Source organism: Leptodactylus fuscus, chromosome 7 (assembly GCF_031893055.1).
Source record: "Leptodactylus fuscus isolate aLepFus1 chromosome 7, aLepFus1.hap2, whole genome shotgun sequence".
Lineage (NCBI taxonomy): Eukaryota > Metazoa > Chordata > Amphibia > Anura > Leptodactylidae > Leptodactylus > Leptodactylus fuscus.
Window position 1 is genome coordinate 114,601,052 of NC_134271.1, and position 26,110 is coordinate 114,627,161.

The 26,110-nt window shown below is 41.0% G+C and overlaps 1 protein-coding gene across 5 annotated transcripts in view; it reads left to right on the top strand.

Annotated features, from left to right (window-relative positions):
- The window catches only part of SLC8A3 (solute carrier family 8 member A3), a 229,836-nt gene extending 203,738 nt beyond the window's left edge, over window positions 1–26,098 (top strand). For 4 of the 5 annotated variants that reach the window (XM_075282880.1, XM_075282877.1, XM_075282878.1 and 1 more), the window contains 5 exons: window positions 892–909; window positions 9,818–9,948; window positions 10,295–10,394; window positions 17,522–17,797; window positions 21,422–26,098. In XM_075282880.1, the coding sequence (XP_075138981.1) occupies window positions 892–909; window positions 9,818–9,948; window positions 10,295–10,394; window positions 17,522–17,797; window positions 21,422–21,798 (902 nt within the window). In that variant the 3' untranslated portion in view covers window positions 21,799–26,098. The remainder of the gene's footprint in view (window positions 1–891; window positions 910–9,817; window positions 9,949–10,294; window positions 10,395–17,521; window positions 17,798–21,421) is intronic. The other variant, XM_075282879.1, reaches the window with a different exon arrangement.
- Window positions 26,099–26,110: the final 12 nt, after the last annotated feature.

Genomic DNA, 26,110 nt, shown 5'->3' on the forward strand with positions numbered 1-26,110 from the left:
AAGCCTAAGCCATCGATATTGTGGAGCCAAAAAAATATCCTTTAATAATACTGATATTACTATAACAATTAGGATTTTTTTTCAAGACTTTCTCATAGTATTCTTGTAGGATATACCACCCTTGGTATCAGCACTACTGGCACTATGATGGGATAGTTACCAAAACTGATGATGAGCATTTGGCTACTGTCAGTGGCTAGTGCACTAGTCCCCAATGTGTATGTAAAAGTCAGAGTCAAAGTCCTTCTGGAGTAGGAGAATGTAAACCATGATGGCATTAGATGGTGATCGCTGTGATACGTACCCTAATTTCAGTGACTTCTCTTAGTTCAGGCGGTGGGCTGCGTACATGTGTACAGTAGTCACTTTGCATGAATGGTTGTGATTTTGCAACGTGCTTATTGGCCACACCGTGTCTACATGTGAAATATTTAAAAATGCACAGATTTACATACAATGCACACGGGTTTATCACGTGACAAATAGGGTTGAGCGAAAAGATTGGATTCCGATCCCGATCTTTACCCGCGGGATCGAGGTCGGAGGTTGTTTCCCACAATGTTTGGTTACTGGCCAATCATTGTCGGAAAAAGCTAACAATGACCAATAGCCAAGCATTGTGGGAAATAACCTCCGACCTTGATCTCGCGGGAAAAGATTGGGATCGGACTCCGATCTTTTCGCTCAACCCTAGTGATCAACTACCACTATATGTAAACACAGCCTTAACACTACAATTGTAGCTGCATGTATCTTACCGCGTAACTAACCCCCTTCTTACCCTAACTTTACCTTCCCATCTTTATGTTTTATGTTTGTTCTTCTGCTTTGACATTAGATCTCATTTTAATTTTTCGTTTCTTTCTCATTTTTTATTCTTTGTCTCTAAAGCTTTACTGTTGAATCAAGGTAAGCTCATTTATTTCAGAATTTCCATTTCTCTTGACTTTCTGCTTCCCAAGTATTCCACCATAATGGTGTATTAGTGTGTTACTATTGTATATGCTGTTTGGTTCATGAATTATGGGGAACCTTGGAAATAAATTTACATATCCTTCTGTATGTATTGACATTATATTTATGTAACAAGTAATGCAACAGCGGCTGATTATAATTGGAGAAGTAATTGGCCCTTATTATGTGTTGCCTGTGTTGACAGCAAACCAGCTCTTAAAGGGAACTTTTCACATTGAACATGTATAGGCAGCATGTTATAGAGCAGGAGGAGCTGAGCAGATTCAGTAACACATGATTCATTCATATAAATCTCAGGTCAGTTTCTTTTATCAAAATTGTGTAATTCAATTTTCTCTACCTCAACCATATTGTACGGCGAACACTGGGCTTTGGATATGGCACCTACATCGCAAGAAGAGCAAGTGACATAGCCACGAGGCCACTGCTTTCACACGGCAGAAATCAGATGGCAGGGCCTGTGATCAGAAACATGTCTGATCGCAGGTTACTCAGGTGCCGTGGTGAGATGTGACTGAAAGGGGTTCCATTGTTTTCACTACCTCCACCCAAATTCCGAATGGTTCCTGTGCTTCAAGATTCAAGGAGCCATGCCTGCCATAGTATATAAGCGTGAGGCGTGCCTATAGTAGGCTCTGATAGATATACCAGAATTTTACCATAGGCTCTAATGATCAGTGGTTCAAGTATCAAAAATCGATAAAATAAAATAAAATAAATATAAATATATATATCGAAGTTAAAATGGGAAAAGTCGAATCACCCCCCTTTTTGCTATAATGTATATAAAATTAAATGAAAAAAAAAAACATTAGACATCCCTGTGTCACTAAATGTTGGACTAGAAATTATAAATTAATTTATCACACTAGGCCCACAGCCCCATAGAAGTGAATAGAGTGGGCAATCACAGATGCACACTGGTGCGCCATTCACAAGGAGGCTTTAGGGGACTTCCCCCATCCTCCCGATCCATGAGAATCCTGGCAGGTCGGCTCCCAGTAATCTGGCGCTTATCCCCCTGCCCTGTGGATAGGGTGTACGTTTCTTTAACTGTACAACCCCTTTAAGCCCTACCACACACCCTCTATCAGAGCGATCGCCCACAGTTAGTTCAGCCAGCAATCCATTCCATGATGGCTTTGTCCTCCATCTAGATCGACAGTTTCTCTGCACTGTGGTCAATAGTTGGACAATGAAGTCAAATAGATCTGACTTGTCCAGTGCCAGCTCACTGATCATAGGCTTGGTCCATGAGAGCCGTGTCTTGTCTGACTCGTAATTAGACTCACTCCCACCCTTGCCATCCATATGCCCATTCATATAGAAAGAGACACATAGAGATGTCTGGGTGTAGAAGACTATGGAGAATATAATATTTTGTAGCAAATACACAGGACTATAAGAGACATATAGAGATGTCTGGGCGTAGAAGACTATGGATAATATAATATTTTGTAGCAAATACACAGGACTATAAGAGACATATAGAGATGATGCAATCTCTGTGCATAGAAGACTATGGAGAATATAATATTTTGTAGCATATACGCAGGACTATAAGAGACATATAGAGATGATGCAATCTCTGTGCATAGAAGACTCAGCCATGGTTAATCATTAGCATTTCACTCAGCTGCCAAATGAAAACCTAAACCCTGAATACAAGGCGTACGTACATTTACTGGGTTGTAGAATTTCAGATCAGATTTCCTTGGCCGGAGCCGCTGCCAATTAATTCCTTGTTTTCTCCTAGGACATGTGTGCAGTATTTATTTGTGACATGTGGGTCCCGTTTAGATCAGTAACCGGGTGCATCAAGCATGAACAAGAAGAGACATTTATCTGACTGCGCTATAATTAATTGAAATTGTTAAACTGCAGTTTTATGGCGGATGATGCAGCAGTCAGGAAGGCGACTTCTACACACAGTTAGATAGTGACAAATGTCGACGTGTGGAATGAGCGAGTCTGACAGCTGCAGCTCTGGGGGTGTCCTTATAACATAATGAATGTTTAGAAGACTTGCACATGCCAAATTTTCACTTGTCTTATTTACAGATATGTCAGATTTTTATCAAAGTCGAAGTTCAGTGTGAACTAATACCTGTAATACTTGGAGTGGTTACATTTTACCTTTTATTAATCACTTGAGGTCAGCGGCCGGAGCAAAAATCTGCTGCAAGTAAAACCGCAGTGGAAACGTAGGATAGGCCATACATAACAGATCAATGAGGGGCCTAGACCCAGCCCCTGGACCAGCTATACAGAGCCGCTTCTCTGTCCCTTGTATGGTGGTGGATCGCCATCAGTATATCTCAGCTGCCATTGGACTCCTTCAGAGCTGAGCTGCAGTGAAGGCTGTTATACAAGGAATACAGCTTCCTGCGTCTGGCCACGTATTGTTTATTTTAGGGGTTAAAATATAAACCATTTGCTACAAATTAGTTTTGCCTAGAAGTGTAAATTTTACCCATATATAACGTGCAAGAAAATATGTTAATAACCACTTCCAATGGTCAGAGCCAACAAATACAGAACATTAAGCATTCTGTACAGCTTTGCTATGTCCATAAAAAGGCACCAGCGGTTATACGGATTGTACGGAAATACTTGTGCTGGAATCTAGTTGCGACAACAACATAACAGTAAAGAGCGACTACACAAGATCACAGCATGAAAGCTGAGCGCTAAGACATGTACAACATACAAATCGTCTGCTCATGGTTCTAGGGCTTTTCTGAAAATGTCACCACCAGATGTGTTCATTGGGAGGTGCGGTACATAGGCCGAAGATCACAGTCACAAGTTTTGGTGATGTAAAGAACGCTGCTATTAGACTTTAGAGCTGCGGAGATGTCAGAAGTGTTGAGCTGAACTGAACCAATTTACATAGTACTGCGAACATCTGTTCACGACAGCCAACGGCAGGCTTCAGCGTGCCAAAAATAGATCGGCTACGTTCTGGGCAAAAATAAACAGTGTTTAGCATAATCCGCCATAATTGGCCATTTCTAAGCCAATCGGCCTGTGCTCCTTTGCTTTAAATGAAAGGACATCTTAAAGGCAGTCTGTCAGAAGAAAAATCGGTCTCGAACAAATGGCAGTACCTTTTTGGGCAGTTTCTGCACTTTCCAGAGATGCCTTTCTTATTCTGCATTGCAGCTCCATTTTCATAAAAAAACAAACAAACTGTGTTTTATTCTTGTGCAAAGTAGCTGAAACGGCTTTAGGGCCATTTTTTACCTCTGCTCTAGATATCCACCCATACCTGTAAGCAAAATTAAGAAGCAGAAGATGTTACACAAGCAGTGGGTTGGGAACTGTTATCTAGAGTGGAGAGTGAAGCCGCAGCAGTAGAAGAAACATCCCTAAGGCCCTATTCAACTCATCTATATGAGGCCCGGTTCATATCTGCGTTTGGTGTTCCGTTCGGAGAGTCCGGTTAGGGACCCTCCCCGGTGCAGAATACCAAACGCATTAAAAAGCGGTTAGCAGAGAAACCACATGGACCCTATAGATTATAATGGAGTCGGTGTTTTTTCCGTACAATGTCCACACAAATCATGTGGAATCAAGTGGACTCCCTGAACAGAATACCGAACGCAGATGTGTTCCAGGCCTGAGAATAAAATCCATGAAAATGGAGCTGAAATACAGAATAACAGAAGCATCTTTTTTTTTTATAATGTAGATTGTGAGCCCCATATAGAGCTCACAACGTACATTTTTTTCTCTATCAGTATATCTTTTTAGAATATGGGTTGGATATCCATGCAAACACAGGGAGAACATACAAACTCCTTGGAGATGTTTTTTTATGTCCTTGGTGGGATTTGAGCACCAGGACCCCAGCGCTGCAAGGCTGCACTGCTAACCACTGAGCCACCATGTGGTCCCAATAACAGATGCATCTTTGGAAAGTGTAGACAGATCCCTACAATGTGCTATCATTAGTTTGATATCAATTTCCCACCCTTTAAAAACATTCACCGAGATGTGATATTTATAGTCCATCCATATGATAGGTCACCAATATCAGTGAGGGTTTGACCCCTTTCTGATGTTGCTAAGGCTAGACCATCACCCCTTTTAAGTACAGGAAACCAATAAATACATTTCCAGATATTAGTGTAGAAGACATTGGCTGGACAAGTCACTATTAGAGATATTAGACCTGGTAATGGTGAACCAGTCCTTGCCACCCGCATCCCGCTCCAACTACCCTGACTAATGCTTATTGAGTTATGTAAAACACAAAATATGCCACATGTATACAAGTTAAATTGCCCTGAAAATAGTGAATATGCCATCATCATTTATGGAGCAGGTCTAGTTTATAACCCTGGATTAGACAGACAATTTGCAGATGTATCAGCATGACTCCTAGAAAATGATGGCTTATCATGACACTGTTACTGTCCCCCACTGACTACGAGGACAATTTGCCACTCTAATCATATGTAATATATCACATGATTAGCAGGTTATGTATCACTGCTGTCGAGCGGGTTGTGATGAGAGGGTTTTATGTTCATCGCCTGTCATGGTATTAACCCTTTTCCTTTGATAAGTAAAGTACATTAAATGTGTTCCCTGAGAACTGTGACATTCTACACAGCACATACTGTATACAAATGTAGCACAAGAAATATTGATGAACAGAAAAATCTTACTATTGCTTTCCTGCTGCGTCCTGGGACTTGTTTTCTCTGGCTAGTGATCATTTTTGTAGAAAAAGAAAGAGCAAACCTACCCTAACCTGAAAGGTTTGCAGGCTCAGCTCAAAAGCTCAGCTTGTGTTGCTTACAGTCATCGGCCACATCCCAACAGTACATTGTAGCTGCATTTACCTTTCCCTTTCCTTCTCTGTCTGGGGACAGACTGCCATTAAGATTTCCACATACAGTCATACCCCCTTACATCCCATCATAGAATCCCTGGTTGACTGTATGCTGAACAACAGCTACTTTTGCCTTTAAACGGTTAGTTCCCCCTTTCTGACAGTGGAAGCATATGTATCATAAATCGTCCACTGTCTTTTCAGAGTATCAGAGGGCAGGAGTAATAAATTTACATCAAAAGAATCAGAAAGGAGATTAAAGAAACTTAATCAGCCTTAGTGTGGTGACCTATGGGACTTCTTGGTTTCTGGGCCCAAGTGTAGTGGGGAGAGGTTTTAGAGGGATACCAGGTCTTTGTCCTGCCTATTAAAATACATATAAATGTATTTTCTCATTATTTTGACTGGCAACATAGGTATCTCCACAGTTGTAGTCTTTTCACCTGTCTAGTGGTGTTAGCACTTAGGGCGGGTCAAAACTGGTGACAGATTTACTTAAAGAACGTCTTAAAATCTTTACAGATCATAGATAAAAGACTTATTAAAAACAAAGCGCTGTAGGAGTCACTGAGTATTAGCTTTTCATGGGGCTGCAATCTGCAGTATAGAGTATTGGCTAAATGAGAGTATGAGATGGTGCTGGGGGAATCTAGTAAATGTTCCCTTCACCCCGATCATTTGACCGGGTATTGCACTTGACAAGTCCTTAAATATTTGTTTGTTCTTAAAATTCTTAATTTACCCATGTTCCTTTAAATCAAAGCAACGTGTAGGAAGCCTATCCTTGCCTGATATCTCAAATCTTGACATTACTTAAAATATTTCTTTGATAATGTTCAGAATCTTAATTAGAAATAATTGAAAACAGAATCACTGCTGGGAAATAAGAAGCACTTAACCCATTTAGACAGATTTATTCTCTAGTGTTCCTTCCATCACTTAAAGGGGTATTCTGATCATTTCAAGTTATTTCCTATGCTTTGGATAGAGATGATCTGTCTAGTAGATGGGGGTCTGACTCCTGGAACACCCACCAGTCAAAAGAACAGGGGTCACTTGTACCTGTATGAATGAAGTGGCTGCTCCATGCACTTCTTTGGCACAGTTGAAGGTAGCAAAGTACAGAACTTAGCTTTCTATGGCAGCCTCATAAAAAAATGAATGGGGAAAATGTAGAAGGTGCCGTACAAGGTACTGTTTTAGATTTTCCTGCTGACAGACTCCCTTTAAATGACAAGTCCTAAAAAAATTATTTTGGAAACTCTTCTTTGTGCTTAAAGGGCTTGTCCATGCAAAATTGGATAACCACTTTAACTTTTAAACCAGCTGGGGGCAAGGAAAAAAAAATCATACTCACCTGTCTCCGATGCTGCAATGTCCTCCAAGCAGTCCGGTCCTTCTGCTGAATGGGCCTTTTCTGGAGTTCCACTTATTGGCCTCAACAGTCATGTGACTGCTGTGGCCAATCAATGGCCTCAGGAAGAGTTTCATGATGTCACAGGTAGTGACTAGAGATGAGCGAACAGTGTTCTATCGAACACATGTTCGATCGGATATCAGGGTGTTCGCCATGTTCGAATCGAATCGAACACCGCGTGGTAAAGTGCGCCAAAATTCGATTCCCCTCCCACCTTCCCTGGCGCCTTTTTTGCACCAATAACAGCGCAGGGGAGGTGGGACAGGAACTACGACACTGGGGGCATTGAAAAAAATTGGAAAAAGTCATTGGCTGCCGAAATCAGGTGACCTCCATTTTAGACGAATAGTGGATTTCAAATCCGGGTCATATGAGAATGTGAACTTTGTGACTATGAGACAGGGATAGCTGTACAGGCAGGGATAGCTAGGGATAACCTTTATTTAGGGGGGAATGTTATTAAAAATAACTTTTTGGGGCTCTATCGGGTGTGTAATTGTGATTTTTGTGAGATAAACTTTTTCCCATAGGGATGCATTGGCCAGCGCTGATTGGCCGAATTCCGTACTCTGGCCAATCAGTGCTGGCCAATGCATTCTATTAGCTTGATGAAGCAGAGTGTGCACAAGGGTTCAAGCGCACCCTCGGCTCTGATGTAGCAGAGCTGAGGCTGCACAAGGGTTCAAGCGCACCCTCGGCTCTGATGTAGGAGAGCCGAGGGTGCACTTGAACCCTTGTGCACCCTCGGCTCTGCTACATCAGAGCCGAGGGTGCGCTTGAACCCTTGTGCACACTCTGCTTCATCAAGCTAATAGAATGCATTGGCCAGCGCTGATTGGCCAATGCATTCTATTAGCCCGATGAAGTAGAGCTGAATGTGTGTGCTAAGCACACACATTCAGCTCTACTTCATCGGGCTAATAGAATGCATTGGCCAGCGCTGATTGGCCAGAGTACGGAATTCGGCCAATCAGCGCTGGCTCTGCTGGAGGAGACGGAGTCTAAGATCGCTCCACACCAGTCTCCATTCAGGTCCGACCTTAGACTCCGCCTCCTCCAGCAGAGCCAGCGCTGATTGGCCGAATTCCGTACTCTGGCCAATCAGCACTGGCTAATGCATTGTATTGGCGTGATGAAGCAGTGCTGAATGTGTGTGCTTAGCACACACATTCAGCTCTACTTCATCGGGCTAATAGAATGCATTGGCCAGCGCTGATTGGCCAGAGTACGGAATTCGGCCAATCAGCGCTGGCTCTGCTGGAGGAGGCGGAGTCTAAGATCGCTCCACACCAGTCTCCATTCAGGTCCGACCTTAGACTCCGCCTCCTCCAGCAGAGCCAGCGCTGATTGGCCGAATTCCGTACTCTGGCCAATCAGCACTGGCTAATGCATTGTATTGGCGTGATGAAGCAGTGCTGAATGTGTGTGCTTAACACACACATTCAGCTCTACTTCATCGGGCTAATAGAATGCATTGGCCAATCAGCGCTGGCTAATGCATTCTATTAGCGTGAACTGAGTTTGCACAGGGGTTCTAGTGCACCCTCGGCTCTGCTACATCAGATTGCTACATCTGATGTAGCAGTGCCGAGTGTGCATCAGATGTGTAGTTGAGCAAAACTGACTCAGCACTGCTAAGTCTCTGCATTCGCATAGGAATGCATTGGCCAGCCTTCGGCCAATCAGCGCTGGCTCTGCCGGAGGAGGCGGAGTCTAAGGTCGGACCTGAATGGAGACTGGTGTGGAGCGATCTTAGACTCCGCCTCCTCCAGCAGAGCCAGCGCTGATTGGTCGAGTTCCGTACTCTGGCCAATCAGCACTGGCCAATGCATTTCTATGGGGAAAAGTTAGCTTGCGAAAATCGCAAACTGACAGGGATTTCCATGAAATAAAGTGACTTTTATGCCCCCAGACATGCTTCCCCTGCTGTCCCAGTGTCATTCCAGGGTGTTGGTATCATTTCCTGGGGTGTCATAGTGGACTTGGTGACCCTCCAGACACGAATTTGGGTTTCCCCCTTAACGAGTTTATGTTCCCCATAGACTATAATGGGGTTCGAAACCCATTCGAACACTCGAACAGTGAGCGGCTGTTCGAATCGAATTTCGAACCTCGAACATTTTAGTGTTCGCTCATCTCTAGTAGTGACATCGCACACTATTTGCTGATAGGCCTCAGCAGTCATGTGACCACTGTGGTCCATCAGTGGCTTCAGTGAAACTCCAGAAGAGACCCGCTCAGCAGTTTTCGGGGGACATCGGAGCGTTGGGGACATTTTTTTCAATGCCCCCAGCTGATTTAAAAGTAAAAGGGGTCGTCCATTTTTGCCTGGACAACCACTTTAATATTCTTTACGGCACTCCAGAGAATCTGGTCTGAGCCCATTGTGATCCCCACTGTTCAGTCTCACATTGGTTTATCCCTTGCTCTGTGGGGCTCTCTTACCAATACCAATAGAAGATACTGTTGGGACATAGGTTGTAATGGGCTGACAATACCTCTCTGAACTGCTCTACTGTATGTTGGTGCTAAGTAAGGAATAATATACACACGACTAAGAAAATGAACTTTCTGTTTTCTAGCTGTTGAACTGGCAGAAAGGAAACTGTCAGTCGAGGAAGAAGAAGCCAAACGAATCGCAGAGATGGGTAAACCCATTCTAGGAGAGCACCCAAAACTGGAGGTGGTCATTGAAGAGTCTTATGAATTCAAAGTGAGTGCATATACATGACAATCTGTAAAATGGCGATCGAGTCTAGTGCTATATGGCAACTTGTGACCCCATGACATAAGACTAATGATTGTTGCATTGCAATCTGCACGATACTGTGACCACGACACACACTTTTAAGGGCAACCACATTAAAAGTTATTAGTTTTGTTTTAAGCAGTGACATTGTGATCTTATGTGATTTGACTTAACTGATCTATAAAAATAAAACCCTAGAAAAGTCAAAGTCATTGCAGCATAATATCCAGTACTGACCTTATTAAGAATTACAGGGTAGATGTTATCTGTGTTTGTTAACCCATTGCTTTTTGTATCACTTTGCTGGTAGAGTACAGTGGACAAGCTCATAAAGAAGACTAACCTTGCCCTGGTGGTAGGAACTCATTCCTGGAGAGATCAGTTCATGGAGGCAATTACTGTTAGCGCAGGTAAGAGGCATGGGCGCAACTAAAGAGGACCCGACAACTACAAGACACTAAATGCCAGGCGTCATTTCATTCTTGCTGTGCCCATGATCAGTTTTGCATTTTTTATATAATTTAAATATAACCAGGGGTTGTATCTTTTGAATGGATGTCTCGATTTCTTAAAGAAAAATGGCAAACAGATCAGGGGCGCAGTAACAATCAAGTGATGTATGGCATTTAGCATTCGGGACTGGGTGACTGATCCTCTTTAGAAGGGTTACATAGCAAGTATTTTATTTATTTATTTTTTAACAAGTCAGAATGGCATAAAAAAAATAAGAAAATGATGTACCTCACCGTACCTCTGTTGTTTTTTTGTTCCAATGCTCCTCACTACCCTGCTGGTCTCTACATTCAGGTTCCTCTCACCACACAGCAATGATCCACAATGACCCATATATATATATATATATATATATATATATATATATATATATATAATATATATATATATATATATATATATATATATATATAATATATATATATATATATATATATATATATATATATATATATATATATACACACAGTGTTGGCCAAAAGTATTGGCACCCCTGCAATTCTGTCAAATAATACTCATGTTCTTCCAGAAAATGATTGCAAGTACAAACTCTTTGGTATTAATATCTTCATTTATTTTGCTTGCAATGAAAAAACACAAAAGAGAATGAAAAAAAGTCAAATCATTGATCATTTTACACAAAACTCCAAAAATGGGCCGGACAAAAGTATTGGCCCCCTCAGCCTAATACTTGGTAGCACAACCTTTAGACAAAATAACTGCGCACAACCGCTTCCGGTAACCATCAATGAGTTTCTTACAATGCTCTGCTGGAATTTTAGACCATTCTTCTATGGCAAACTGCTCCAGGTCCCTGAGATGTGAAGGGGGCCTTCCTTAGCGGAGCGCCAGCATGACTGCCGGTTGTAGGTGGTCCAGGAGATGAAGGGGGGGTGTCTTATTTTCGTGGAAACAGAGTAGATCAGCAGTGTTGACAACCTCGGTGCACAGGAAGCAGCTGTAGTGGATGAGGCGCATGTGCATAGTCTGCTCCTGTGCAAGTAACAGAAGCAGAGTTGCACTTCCTCAGAACTTCTACCATAGAGTGGATGGGGCTGCAACTCTGCTCTTATTACTGGAACAGCTGTTCTCTGCGGAATCTGGGTCTCGGACCCCCACAGATCAGATACTAATGGCTTATCTGCTGGATAGGTCATCAGTATGTAAAATACACTTGGTGCTGGAGAAAACCTCTAAATATGATACAATATATTGAATATATCAATATATTAAATATAAGTCAAGTTAAAGTTTGCTAAAACTTTATTTAATTTGTTAGGTCTCGAGTTTGAAGATTTGCTTCATCTTTACTTCCTTTTTTATAACCTTTGTATCTCTGTAAAGAAGTAAATCCATAAATGGATCCATAACACAGCAACACCAATATTATAATGTTTCACATATGTCTACATTCACAACACAGTATTTTAATTGAAATTGTCACTGAGCGCTAGGCCTTAAGCAACCATGTCATCCAATCACTTTATATGATGTAAAGGCTTTAAGTTTGCCTTAAAAGACCCCATGTGAGATTATGTGTGTCATACATATCCTCACTTGAACCTTTTGGGGTTAGTTTCGTCCCTTGTAAAATGAAGGAGAAAAATGGAACTCTTTAGAGCAGCAATTTCCATGAAATAAAAGGCACAATGAATCAATCCCATTATCAGACATAATTATACATTGCCATACTAAAAGTGTGAATACCCAAGAGCTGCATAGTGTAGAAGCGCCTGGCTACTCCTGACAACTCCCGCTGAGCGGCCACAATGGGCGTCATACAGGCTAAATTGCCGGTGTACTAAAATAGTCTGGAAGCAGAGGGCAGTTGTACGACTTTAGCCGAGTCCACGAGGAATAAGTTTTGTATAGGAAGACATTATTTTAATTATCAGACTGACTTAGCAATCAGAACGGCACAATTCGGATTACCTGGCATTTACTTCTCCAGGTCTATAGGCAAAGCTATTGAAATATAAAGATAATTGAAATTCAAAGCAGAACATGCAATTTTCACTAATCTGTTCTTATAATGTATTTGAACTTTAAAAATCTGCCTTCTTTGCTATTCATGGAAAAGTTTTACGCACAGATTGTCTGAAGTTATCTTTTTAATAAAACAAATGGAATGTACTTCTCGGGAAAGAGCATATTCTGAATAAGAGCAATATTTGTCTATGTTATACAAACTGGATATGTAGATGTGGCCGAATTCACAAGTTAGAGGAATAAGATCTCTTCAGACCCCACAGTATATTAGAGGCTAACAGTTCTACTCACTTTTCCTTACCTCTGCTGGGCCTCTTTGAGGCATCATTTGCTCTCTCTGGGCCCTCTTCTGACCTTTTGGGTAACATCATGTGTCCCAGGATCACCACTAAGGTCTGTGATTGAGCCTAAGTGTTCACATGGGGCACATCAAACATTACATCATGACGAGCACTGATACTGGAGAGAATGACATCACCCAGGAGAACGGAAGAGGCCAGAAGAGGACCCATATAGAGCGCCAGATAATAATTGTTCTTTAGCTTTTTACACCTCCCCTGAGCCTCTACCTATTATACTCTGGGATCTGAAGAGACTGCAGAGTATAATAATTTCACTTTCAGTTCTGTTCCAACAAGTTCAGCTCGAAACAAATCTTTTGTGCAAAATGCCCATACCTGAAACTAATCTTCCAAGAGTCGCCAATCTCTACATATATGCAAGCTTACTCAAGTATGCATGTATTTGAAATTAGCAGATGGGATTAAACCGCTGGTAGCCATCTCTGGTAGTAACTTATCTTCCTTGAGAACAAAAGGAGTACATAAAAACCCATCTGTCCGATCCTTCTTTCCCTCAATATTTACACCAAGGGAGAGTTGGGGCACCTGTATGCACATTAGATGTTTGCTTGTTCCCAGTGAAATCAATGGGTTCAGCCAATGTTCATCTATGAATATTGCCCACAATTAGTTCCCCTGAGCTCAAGCAGTTAAAGAGGTTACCTCATCAGAGACAACCCCTTTAAATATGCAGCCACTGAGATAATTGTACTGGGTCCCAATCCGAGGACCCCACCAAGTGGCTGATTCTAATGGGGCATTCTAATGAATTGCTGTCCTTGTAATACGCAGACACCTGTTATCAGAAGAACGGTCACCGGATCTGAAAAGCCCAAAGACATACATTATCTGATAGGTGCTGTCATCCTGACCATTTTTGTATTTTGTTTAACTAAATCCATTTAGCCATTCCAAAGATAGAAACTTTTTAAATGAGTTATACAGTTTCTAGTGTTAATGGTCGACCATTAGGATAGGCCATCAATATTAGAACTGTGGGGATCTGATTGAAGTCTTGGTGCAGCGCTGAGTACCTATATTTGCCAGTGCAGTTTGTCAGGCAAGTGAGCAGCATGACTCCTGAGATGTAAACAAACAACTGATCTGCACGGGTCCTGGGTTGTTGAAATCCCCAGCAGATCGAATATGGTTAGGCTGTTCCAAGGATAACCCCTTTATGTGTATGTTAAGTGGATGATCAGATTGTAGCCCCCCACTTTTCCGGAGAGCCTAGCAGGACGCCATTCCTGAGGTAAGAGATGTCGAGTGGCCTGGTGGAACCTCCTTATGTTATATTTTATTTTACCCTTTTCACTGTTTTATTTCAGCACATTTTACTAGATTTCTCTTAGTATCTCACTGGCATGTTTCATCATGGTGCTCTATGTTATATAAATTGGTATATGTTACACTTTCCCAGATTTCTATTGGATGTTCAGCAGTGTTCGACCATTGATACTTGTGTACACAGTTTTGATTACTCGGATATTGTGCTGTATCATTGTATTTGATGTAATGGGCGATTGTTCTTACCATTTGCTTTAGAAAAAAATGAATAAAATGTTTGACAAAAATGGGCTTATATCTTTGGATTTGGATAAACAAAACATCAAAATTCTCAGGGTGGCATTGTCTATCAGGTGATACAGTATATGTCTTTGGGGTTTTTCAGACCTGGTGAAAGGTCCTCTTAGATGTTATTTATATACCAGCCCAGCAGAAAGGTAATATCTTACTTGTGTCTGTATCTCTGAGTAATCCACTTCCTTCTAGTTTTCTGTGTCATGTGGCTAACAATCTGACTCTTCAAATGAATCCATATTATGCATGCCTCAGTTTCTTTATTCATTCCTATGAGAGTAATGTTGAGGCTCTCATACAAATAAAGGTAGAACATAGCTTCCTGTCCATATATGAGTCACTTTGGACAGTCTGATATCTGAGGACCAAAACCAAGTGGATAGCACAGCCATTGGTATGAGGCTTACCTTCACTATACTGACTACCAATAAGTATTTGGACACGTGTGGTGGAATAGAGAAACAACATTTATTCCAATTCAATAGTTGGTAGAACCCAGCAGATGCTTCCTTACGGATGGTATTGATCGACACAATACTCCCGGATGCCTGGTGAAACTCCTGGTGTATGTGAGCCATCGGTTGGGTGCGGTTTCTCTGGCCAGCACTCGTTGGTCTACCAGTTTCAGGGGTCTGCCGACTCGGGGCACATTCCGGCAATCACCGTTCACCTTCCACTTCATAATCACATAGGCCACTGTCAATTTTGGGTAATTCAGTTCGCTTGCTATATCCCTTAAGGATCGACCATTTCTGTGGTACCCCACAATTACCCCTTTCTTGAAATCGGACAACTCTGCACTTTGTGGCATCTTGCATGCGACTGATGCCAATGCTGTTTCCTATTTAACGGCAGAAGGCGTGATGTACATCATGACCGCAGATATCTTTATTTGCATGGGTGTCCAAATACTTATTGGTAGACAGTGTACAATTTATTAAACTCGTTTTATTGAGAAAGTATATAACAAATTACAGTACAAGAAAAATCAAGACATAAGAGATGGCAAAGGGTACACAATCCAAAGCAATCTTGGGCCAAAAAATCTTGTCAAACAGAACAAGAACCAAAAACCATGCTGCAAAGTCCATATTAGTAATTGAAAGCTTGCAAAAATCATCCAGTAGGAAGTCCAAATCCAGAAAGTCGAGAGAGGTATCAATCTCCATCCAACGTGCAGAGGACGAGAGTAGAAAACAAGAGAGACAACAGAAAAACATGCACAGGAACATACTCCACATTACTCCAAACGCAGTATAAGCATGGACCAGAGTCACCCCTTGAACATCTAAGGAACAAGTGCATTCACAGTCTACAATTTATATGATGTATCTTTATAACATGCCAAGGAATAAAAAGACATTGGTGTAGTGATACTTCAAGGGACACCCAGATGTTGAACCTTTGCTATAAACATTAACGTGATGGTGCTGTAAACTGCATAAATCGGGAAAAAATGGTTTACTGAAGCCTGCATACTTAGCATGAGCAAAAAGATAACAATCTTTTAAACTTTTGACTTTCAGGCTCCATATCTCACCGTCCACTACAGAGACTACTATCATTTTATAGACAATCTTGACTATCTCATACTTAAATTTGATTTACAACTATGTAGCATATGATTAGTTATACAGACTCTTGTCATGTAATTGCATTGTTACAGTTTTGCTCTGAAAAATCTAAATTTAATTTTTTATTAATTCACCTTTGACTTTCAACACAGCCTGAATCCTTCTGAGCACTTTTTGTTCAACTCTACCCACAAGTATACGATTGGGTTGAGGTCTGGGGACTAATCCAGTACTTCTACTTCATTGTCAATAGACTTTTTCTTCGCTAATCTCGACATATGCTTCGGGTCGTTGTCCTAGTAGAACACTATGTTGTCCGTTTCATACCATGTCTTATGGGATACTCGTATATAGCCCAGCACTGAGATCACCATCGCTCCTCAAGTATCTAATGCCTTTGACTGTGAAACAACCCAATTTCATCAGGCTTCCTCCACCAAACTTGACAGTTCTTTCAATTTTTCAATCCATTAGCCCCTTTTTCCCTACCAGACCCATTTGCACCCATCAGAGCCCATTCTATTGACTTTGGTCTCTTGGCTCCAAAACAGCCATTTCTAATCTTCTACTATCCACTTTTCTTCCTCTTTTTGCTAACTCGAGCCGATGCTTTTGATGATGACATTGAAGTTGAAGCTTCTTGACATTTTTTTCAGGCCATCGTTCCAGACTTGTGTAATGGTTGTCATTTGTAGTATACAAGAAGAAAATCACCACCACGTGCAAAACAGTAACAATGCAGTTACATGACAAGGATCATAACTACATAACTAATCATATGCTAAATAGTTGTAAGTGCACGGTGGCTCAGTGGTTAGCACTGCAGCCTTGCGGCACTGGAGTCCTAGGTTCAAATCCCGCCAAGGACAACATCTGCAAGGAGTTTGTATGTTCTCCCTGTGTTTGTGTGGGTTTCCTCTCACACACCAAAAGACATACTGATAGGGAATGCAGATTGTGAGCCCTATATGGGACAGTGACTGACAATATCTGTAAAGCGCTGCGGAATATGATGGTGCTATATAAGTAAGCATAATAATAAAATAATAGCCAAGTTTGTCTCTAAAATGATGCTAGTCTTACGTTGTAAGCTTTAGTGGATGGTGAGATATAGAACCTGAAAGTTGCAAGTTCTAAACATTGTTACTCTTTTGCTGGTCAATGTACTATGGAATTCCTCTTTGACAGATTTTTTTTGTCATGCTTTCTAATAACATACAGAATATGGGAGCCTTGACACGGAGTAAACACACATGTATTTTTGCAAAATGCACATCTAAAAAAGTAAAAGTAAGACTCCCATTGACTTCAATGACATTTTACAGGCGTATTTTTACACGTGTAAAAAATATCATTGAAGTCAATGGGAGTCTTATTTTTACACATGTATTTTGCAAAAATACACGCTCGTTTACTCCGTGTGAAGGCTCCCTATCAGTCCTCGAATGTGACTCAGATACACTGTGTGTAGGAGACTAATCCGTGAGACTCTTATTTGACATTCACATTGATAAGCTTGTTTTCTTGTCATTAATGTAGCTGGAGATGAAGATGAGGATGAGTCCGGAGAGGAGCGGCTGCCATCCTGTTTTGACTATGTTATGCACTTTCTGACCGTGTTCTGGAAAGTACTTTTTGCGTGCGTTCCCCCTACGGAATATTTGAATGGATGGGCGTGTTTTGTTGTATCAATAGCTATCATTGGCATTCTCACTGCCATCATCGGTGATCTTGCTTCTCATTTTGGCTGCACCATTGGCTTGAAGGATTCAGTAACTGCTGTGGTATTTGTGGCCTTTGGCACATCAGTGCCTGGTAAGTGAAATCCTATTTGGAGGAAATTGTATTACTCCTTTAATATGTCTGCTACAATCATTTTGTGAAGGATAATGATATAGTAGTGAAGAACTAAAGAATACAGTAAAAATTGACCATGTGCCCTTTATATACCGCGGCCAATTTTGACAAAGTCAATCTTGTAAAGTGGCTAGATAGAGGGAAGTGGATCCCTTTGACCCCTCACAGCTACATACAGAAGTATTACAGGGTATTTTACAAGTGATCAAGAGATTGTAGGTTCAAGTCCTCTAGTGAAACGAAAGAAAAATGGAAAATTTTAAAAAATATTTTATAAAAGTTAAAATGAAAATTATTTAAACATATCACAATTCTTCCCTAACAAACACAGCTTTATTATGTTAAAAATAAAATAATCAACAAATTGGTATCCCCGCGCCCCAAAAAATTGGACATCTACCTGTATTGAACATGTAGAATGAACACCATAAGAAAATTAATTAAAAAAAACACAAAACTTGATATTTGTGTTAATCTCATCTCCTCCTCCTAATCCTCATCCTAAATAAACAGTGATGATAAAGTTGTATGCACCCCAAAAAATATGCCTGTACATGCCTCATTCAATTAAAAAATTACAATTAGATTCATGCCAGCATCACCTGTCCATTATACTAAAATAGTAGTTACGTGTGGAGTGCTGTGGACCCCATTGACTATAATGGGGTCTGTCGGGCGTCCATTGTATTAAAACTGGAAGTGGAAGGTGAAAAAGCCATACGTGCAGGACTTTTTTGTGATGGTCTCCTACAGATACTCCATCGCAAACGTGGATGTAGCTTTAAAAAGTTCTGACTTTTAGCATATGGCGATGTAAAAATAAAATATTTATTTTATAAAATTGGTTTTATTGTGCAAAAGTGGTAAAACGTAAAAAGTGCTTTAGAAATCAGGCATCGCTGACCCCAAAATAAAGATAGGATGTTCTGTTACCCTGTTTCCCCGAAAATAAGACACTCTCTTATAATTAATTATCTAACGAAATATATGACCTTTCTTATTTTCGGGGGATGTCTTATGCAGCGGCTGGAGCGGGGAACAATCGGCAGTCATGCTGATGCTTCCTTAGCGGAGCGCCGGCATGACTTCTGGTTGTATGTGATCCAGAAGGTGAAGGGGGGGGTGTCTTATTTTCGGGGAAACAGGGTATTCCCCTAACCAAATATTGGCGGTCACTAAGGGGTTAATGTAGATGTTTATGTTAAGAAATCATACATACTCTGCAACCTATATTGAATATTGTGCGTGGATTTCAGATAAGATGACATCTAGTGGCCAATTAGGCTAGGCAACACAAAAGAATATTTCTGTACAGCTTGGGCTTGATGCTTTCCACATACGTATCAATCACCTGTAGGGTAACACATAGTTTTCTGTACTAGAGACTGTATACATAATAATGTAGTCTGGGGCAGAGTATACTAGCCAGAGGCCAAAACATGTTTGTACAACCATCGGGAATTCTCCCAAACCTACATTGCAAACATGATGTGACCACAGTAGTCATATAAATATTATTGGTTGTATCACATAATTATTACTAGTTGATTGAATATTAATGACAGGAAGGAAAAGCCTGAACAAGATAAGCCACTGGGACAGAGACAATCCCTAGACTTCTGAATCGACTGACCTGTTCTCTCCTGAGCGAAGCTGAGTACAGCTTGAAGAATGGTAATGGGAGCAGTTCTCAGACATGTACAGTAGCCGTCTATTCCATGTATATACCATGTATATGAGAAAACCACTTTCAGTGTAAGAGCGGATTCACACCTGCGCCCGGTCTCCGCTTTAGCCAATCCGGCGGGTTTCTGTCTTCTGCCCCGAGAAACTGGACTGGAGACGGAAACCCGGCGGTCAGTTTTGAAACCCAACTTGAATGGGTTTACATAGTGACCGCCTATATGCGTCTTCTATCTCTCTGCGGCGAGACCTTTTTTATTTTTAACCAGACACAAAGTTCTGCATGTCTGACTTTGTGTCCGGCTTAAAAAAAAAGTTTCGCTGTGGACAGGCACAAGACCCATATGGGCGGTCACTTTGCAAACCCATTCAAGTGAATGGTTTTGAAAACTGACCGTTGGGTTTCTGCCCCCTGTCCAGTTTCTCAGGGCAGAACACGGAAACCCACCGGATTGGCTAAAGCGGAGAAAGGGCGCAGGTGTGAACCTGCCCTGAATTACCTTAAACATAAATCTAGCTTGCAACAAATATTCCAAAATACCACAAAATTCCAGGTGTATGATTTGTCAATTATTTTCTCAGAATTGCAGAAAGGCATGTAAACGTCTCATAGGAGTCAGTAAGATATCTAAGGTGAAAACTACATCTCCCTTCAACAGCTGAAGGGACACACACTGAAGATGGAAGTCCTATATACATACGTAGTAGAGAGAAGAAGCAGGATTCTAATTTTCATCAGAATCAATGTTAGCTCCTCTATGGAGTTTGTAGTCCTCACAGCAGGTTTTGTCCTCCTGCTGCAAGGTCTGATCCACAATATCTTTACTGTAGTCAATAGATGGGTGGTAGGACGAGGAAGCCAGCATCAAATATATCTCACTCACCCCCCATTCCAACTCATTGTACTATTTTCGTTTCATTAAGAAAAGACACGAAAATTAAACTTGAAAATTGTCCTTAAAGGGGTTGTCCAGTTTCAGACAAATATTGAGAGATGAAGGTTATTGCTTATATAATGCAAAGTTCTACAACTTTCCAATATACTTCCTATCAATTCCTCATGGTTTTCTACATCTCTGCTTGCTTTGTTTATTTACAGTAGATAAAACTCGGACCATGTGATATACAGTCCATGGTCATGTGATAAGCACACAGGTGTACAGCTCATTACCAGGCAGATGTCTGATTACTGTGCCGTGACTGTAACTAGCTGTACACCTGGGTGACCATCACATGACCAGGGACTGTATATCACACGACCAGGGACTGTATATCAAATGACTATAGACTCATTTTTATCCCCTGGAAGTAACAGAATGAATGACAGCAAGCACAAATCTAGACAACTGTGAGGAATAGAAAGTATATTGGAACATTGTACAACTTTTCAGTATTTAAACAACAATATTTGTCTCTCAGTATTTGATTGAAACTGGACAACCCCTTTAAGTTTAACAAAAATTGAGATTTTACTTTTAGACAAAAACAGCCCAGCCCTAGTAGAAGGATTATCTAAACACTGAATATGCAGATAAAGACATAATTCTGTCTGTACTAGTAAAGACGGCCACACACATTGGATTTTTAGTGGCCAAAATGGCCAATTTCGGATGGTACGTGACCATGTAGAAGCTACAACGTATCAGTACATATATGGCCTACTGAAAACATATTGGCCATTCTGGGTATTTTTCGCTGGCTGTTAGTATTTGTTTTTTTATTTTTTGCAGATAACGTGCCCCCCTGTTTGGCCAATGTTAGTTGATAATATTCATAGTGGAATCATTCTTTATAACAAACCCATCATAGGTCGTCTGAGATCTCATCTGTATAGCCAGCCTAATCTGAGACCCCAGAAAGCAGTATATTTATTTATTCATGTATTATTTTCTTTTCTAGATACATTTGCAAGCAAAGTGGCTGCTACACAGGATGTGTATGCAGATGCTTCAATTGGCAACGTGACCGGGAGCAATGCTGTTAATGTATTCCTGGGTATTGGCATAGCATGGTCTGTGGCTGCCATCTACTGGGCTTCCCAGGGACAAGAATTCCATGTGCAAGCTGGTACCTTAGCCTTCTCAGTAACCCTCTTTACCATCTTTGCATTTGTCTGCATCAGCGTCTTGCTGTATAGGAGGCGGCCTAGTATAGGTGGGGAACTGGGTGGCCCAAGGGGCTGCAGACTTGCTACAACTTTGCTCTTTGTAACCTTATGGCTACTTTACATCTTATTTGCTACTCTGGAAGCCTACTGTTATATCAAAGGGTTCTAATCGAAGCCAAGCAAGCCTGCAACGAAAACCGCCGCCTTCATCTGTCGGCAGTCTCCTTGAGGAGCATCTCCACTGCAGAAGGGATACCAGCCAATCCAATTGCATCTCTACAACTGCTGGAGATTAATGATATCACAATCCAAAGGACCTTCTGACTTGTATCAATGGTTGACGTGCATTAAGACAAACAGCGGTACTCTGAATTTCTGAGAACCCGATCAAGAAGCAAAAAGAGAGCGCTTTCTAGCCAACATATACTGTAACAGGACAGTGGATACACTTTAAATACTGGTCACGTTTTAATGACAATAGCAAAATGAAGCTATTTGTGCCACCCAGGGTACCAGGCAACATCACACTTTGACCAATGGCATAATAACCGAATGGTTACAACCAGCAAGAATTTCCTTATTTCTGGTTTATTTGAAATCTTTATTTTGTTGGGTTTTTTTGTTTGTCGCTTTAAACAATCCTTTGTATTTATTTCGTATTTATACTCAGCCATTGAAACCGATCTCAATAATCCCAATTTGGAAACTGATGACACAGTGGTAGCTAAATATCTGTCCTATGGTTTTTATGTAATCTCACTGCAAACTGGGAAAAGGAAAAGCAAAGACGCCTTCAGTGTAACTCTGTAGCACCGCTATATTGCACACTGGGACCTCCAAGTTTACACAACCCTTGTACGGAGAGAGGAAAAGAGAAGACGACTAGTGGTCACCTTATCCAAGCTTGTAAACCTTTGTATATACTTACAGTAGCTGTATTCACTTGTTGCTGGATACCAGTGTGGTTTGATATTGGCAGTCAGTTTACCTCTCTAATGTGTAAGTCTTATGGGATGACCCATCTCACTTCCCATTTCCCTCCATGCCCGTGTCCTACCAGGTCATCCAGAAAGAACAGGCATCGGGACATAGGATTTAGCTGTGGTTGGTCTACTACACTTTGTTACCTTCCTGTTCTTTTCCTTTCAATTGTATATAAGGAGGCTTTACCCCCAATATACTGTATTACTGTTCCTTTAGAAGACTAAATTCTATTTATTTTTGTATACAAGACCTTTAGATTTTGCGACTCAAGATTAAGATGCCAGTTTCTCATCCGCCATTTTCAGCGTCACCTTCAATTTCATGACTTGCAAAGGAATTTTACAGGGAAATATATTTTTATCTAATTTATGTGGATATGTATTCCTTCTATACAAAGCTTTATTAGGGGTTTTCTGGCAGGAGGGAGTTTTGTCCTTTCACACGTGAGGTTGTAAAGCTTATATTGATTAAAAAGCAAGATGTCTCAATTGTTTGGAAGTTCTAGAAGATGTCATTGAAGGGTAAGACATAAAGGCACCAGCGAGAAGGATGGGTATAAATATATATTAATATATGTGTACACGCAAATACTCTTCTATCTATATGCCTAACCACAAACCTAGACAAATGCACCACAAGACACCACAAGACGGTATCAATAGTCTCAGAAGCTGAATAATGAACAACAGCACCTACATAGTATACTAATACAGTATAATCGCAAGGGGGAAAAGCATGTCTGAACTATATTATGATCGTTGAGTACTTCTATACCATCACACTAGTGCAATGTTTTGTTCATGTCATTGACATTTTATACACAACAGTAGATAGAAGTATAGGAGGGTTATAAGTAGAGGTACGGTACCAAATGACCGTAGAAATCAGTTGTAATGGATGGATGGGGTGAAGCAATATGTAGTCGCCACCTGATGGCTGACATTTCCTGAATTGGTAGGGGTTACTATGGAAATTCTCAGCCAAATTTCGCAAAGCTGTTGTAGAAATAAAGGTTACGTTAGAAAAAAATCACTGGGACAAGCACTTATCATGTCCTCGGAACGCTTGAGTTGTATATACTGATAGCAGAGGATTTAGCCGAGTTACACCAATACATTATTTTTTTTTTTCTCCATTCCGAAGATGTCCATTAGGTTACCGATGCAAGAATACTGTCAACTGAATGGTCCTCCATTGCAGAGGGTCATCACTGGACGGGTGGAGGACTTCACACCTGACAGTGTATTTGCTCTGTCTTGCACTGTCAAATGGGTTTGGTGAAGATTGTTTGGTGAAGTCTTCATGTAGGACACAGAAGCAAGTTCTGATGTGACCAAGGCCTGGTTCATATGTGCGTTCATTATTCCATTCAGGGAGTAAGTATGGGGACCCCCGAAAGAAGTACCGATCGTATTAATAAGCGGTGAGCTTATGAAAGCACATGGAACCTGTAGACTGTAATGGGGTCCGTGTGTTTTCTGCGCAGTCTCCGCACAAGTCATGTGGAGAGTAAAGTACTTCATGAACTACTTTCCTGTCCGCATGACTCGAGCGGAAACTCCGTGGAAAGCACACGGACCCCAATATAGTCTATGGGGTCCATGTGCTTTCAGTGCTCACAGCTTGTCAATCTGTTCGGGGGTCCCTATGCGGACTCCCCGAACGGAATAGCAAATGCAGATGTGAACCAGGCCTTAAAAACATGTTGCACAACGCATAACAATTGTCATAAATAATGACGGTTCTAAGAGGCAAATTCTGCACCATCTTTTTCTATCTTCATGCTTCTTAACATTTGTGAGAGAGATTCATACAGAGAGATTCATACAGTGCAGACTAAGGGAGCCTGCACACGGAGTTACGGTCCGCTCATTCTGTACGTAAAATTTGTTCAGAATGAGGGCGTAAAAACCAGCTCCCATTGATTTCTATAGGTGTCGGCATACGCGCATATCACATTGAAAGCAATAGGGAAAAAAAACTTCCCATTGATTTCAATGGTTAGCGCACGTATGTCGGCACCCATAGAAATCAATGGGAGCTGGTTTTTACGCCCTCATTCTGGACAAATTTTACGTACAGGTGTGCAGGCTCCCTAAGGGTACTTTCAGACAGCCATTATTGAAGTCCATTGCTCTCATCTGCCTTCCATTTAAAAAAGTAAGCAAAGAATATGGAAGAAAGTGTCCATCTTGTTTTTGGCATTGCAGTGAATGGAGATTAATAGAGAGTGCTCCATTTGCATCTGTCAGTCTTTTGGTATTTAAGTTCATTGCTTTGACCTATCAGACCAACAGACTTCAATAACAGTAGCCTAACAAGCAACGTCTCCATTTGACCTGCAAATATTGGTGTCTCGAGTATTTTACAAGTCTGTCAGCTGCCAAAATAAAACCTAGTAAGTCCCCTGAGTACTCAGACACTTCTGCTGCAGTTTACACTTTTGCCATCCACTTCCAATGATATCTAATGCTGCATAGTGAAGGATTATGGAGATCACATCCAGCCTTCTCTATCTTATCAAAGAGTAGTCTTTGTATTAAATAATACTTTTCTATTCCATAGTTTAGACCTTTTGTATTTTAACAGTATATTAGGTTTATTACAGTTCTGAGAATACACTTTGAAACTGGTCCTGGTTAGGAAAGAGTTAAAGCAGCTTCCTCAGCCCAAAAGTGAGTAGATGGTGCACTGCACTAAACAGGCTTAGTACATCTCGTATAGGAAGTACAACAAGTATTAGAGGAGGCCGCATTCATATGAATCTCAAGTCCCAACGGTGACTGTAAGGTGTTATTGATGACATATTCTATATTAGATTTGCAGGGGTCCAACAACTGTGATCCCTGCAGATCTGCCACCCCAGGTCTGTGTGGCTCCCAGTATTGTTCATATGCATGGAGATGTGTACTCACTTGCCGTACCATTTGCAGCAGTATTGCGATACTAATACTCACCTCTATCACTGATTGACATGGGCGTATTGGTATATGTCTATTACAAATGATATTGCATCAGTTTTACAGAACAGTAATACACATGGGTTCAAGGAAAGAAACTAAGCCAATAGAGACAGCAACTAACACAATACAGATGACACGTGGATGACGGACAGGCTGCATACAGTTCACATCACTCCTCATAGATATCATTGGGACTTTCCATCTAAAAAACAGATGAAATTAGCGCATGCCGCTTTTTTATGATATACACATGTTTTATATACCCATGTGAATAGCCCTATAGAAGAACATTAGCTCCATATTACAAATAGAAAAATTGGATAGAATACTGATAAAACCTCTGCTCCTGCGAAAGCAGCCATAGTGATCACCTCCACGTACAGAGGAGTATCTGCACTATCATCAAATCACAACACCCTAATCTAACCCTATACAATGTGACACCTTAGCAGCCATCTCTCTATATAGTACTCTACTGTGTTTTATATGCTGATAATAAATTTTACTAATTTTCTTACAAAATCTAAGTTTACA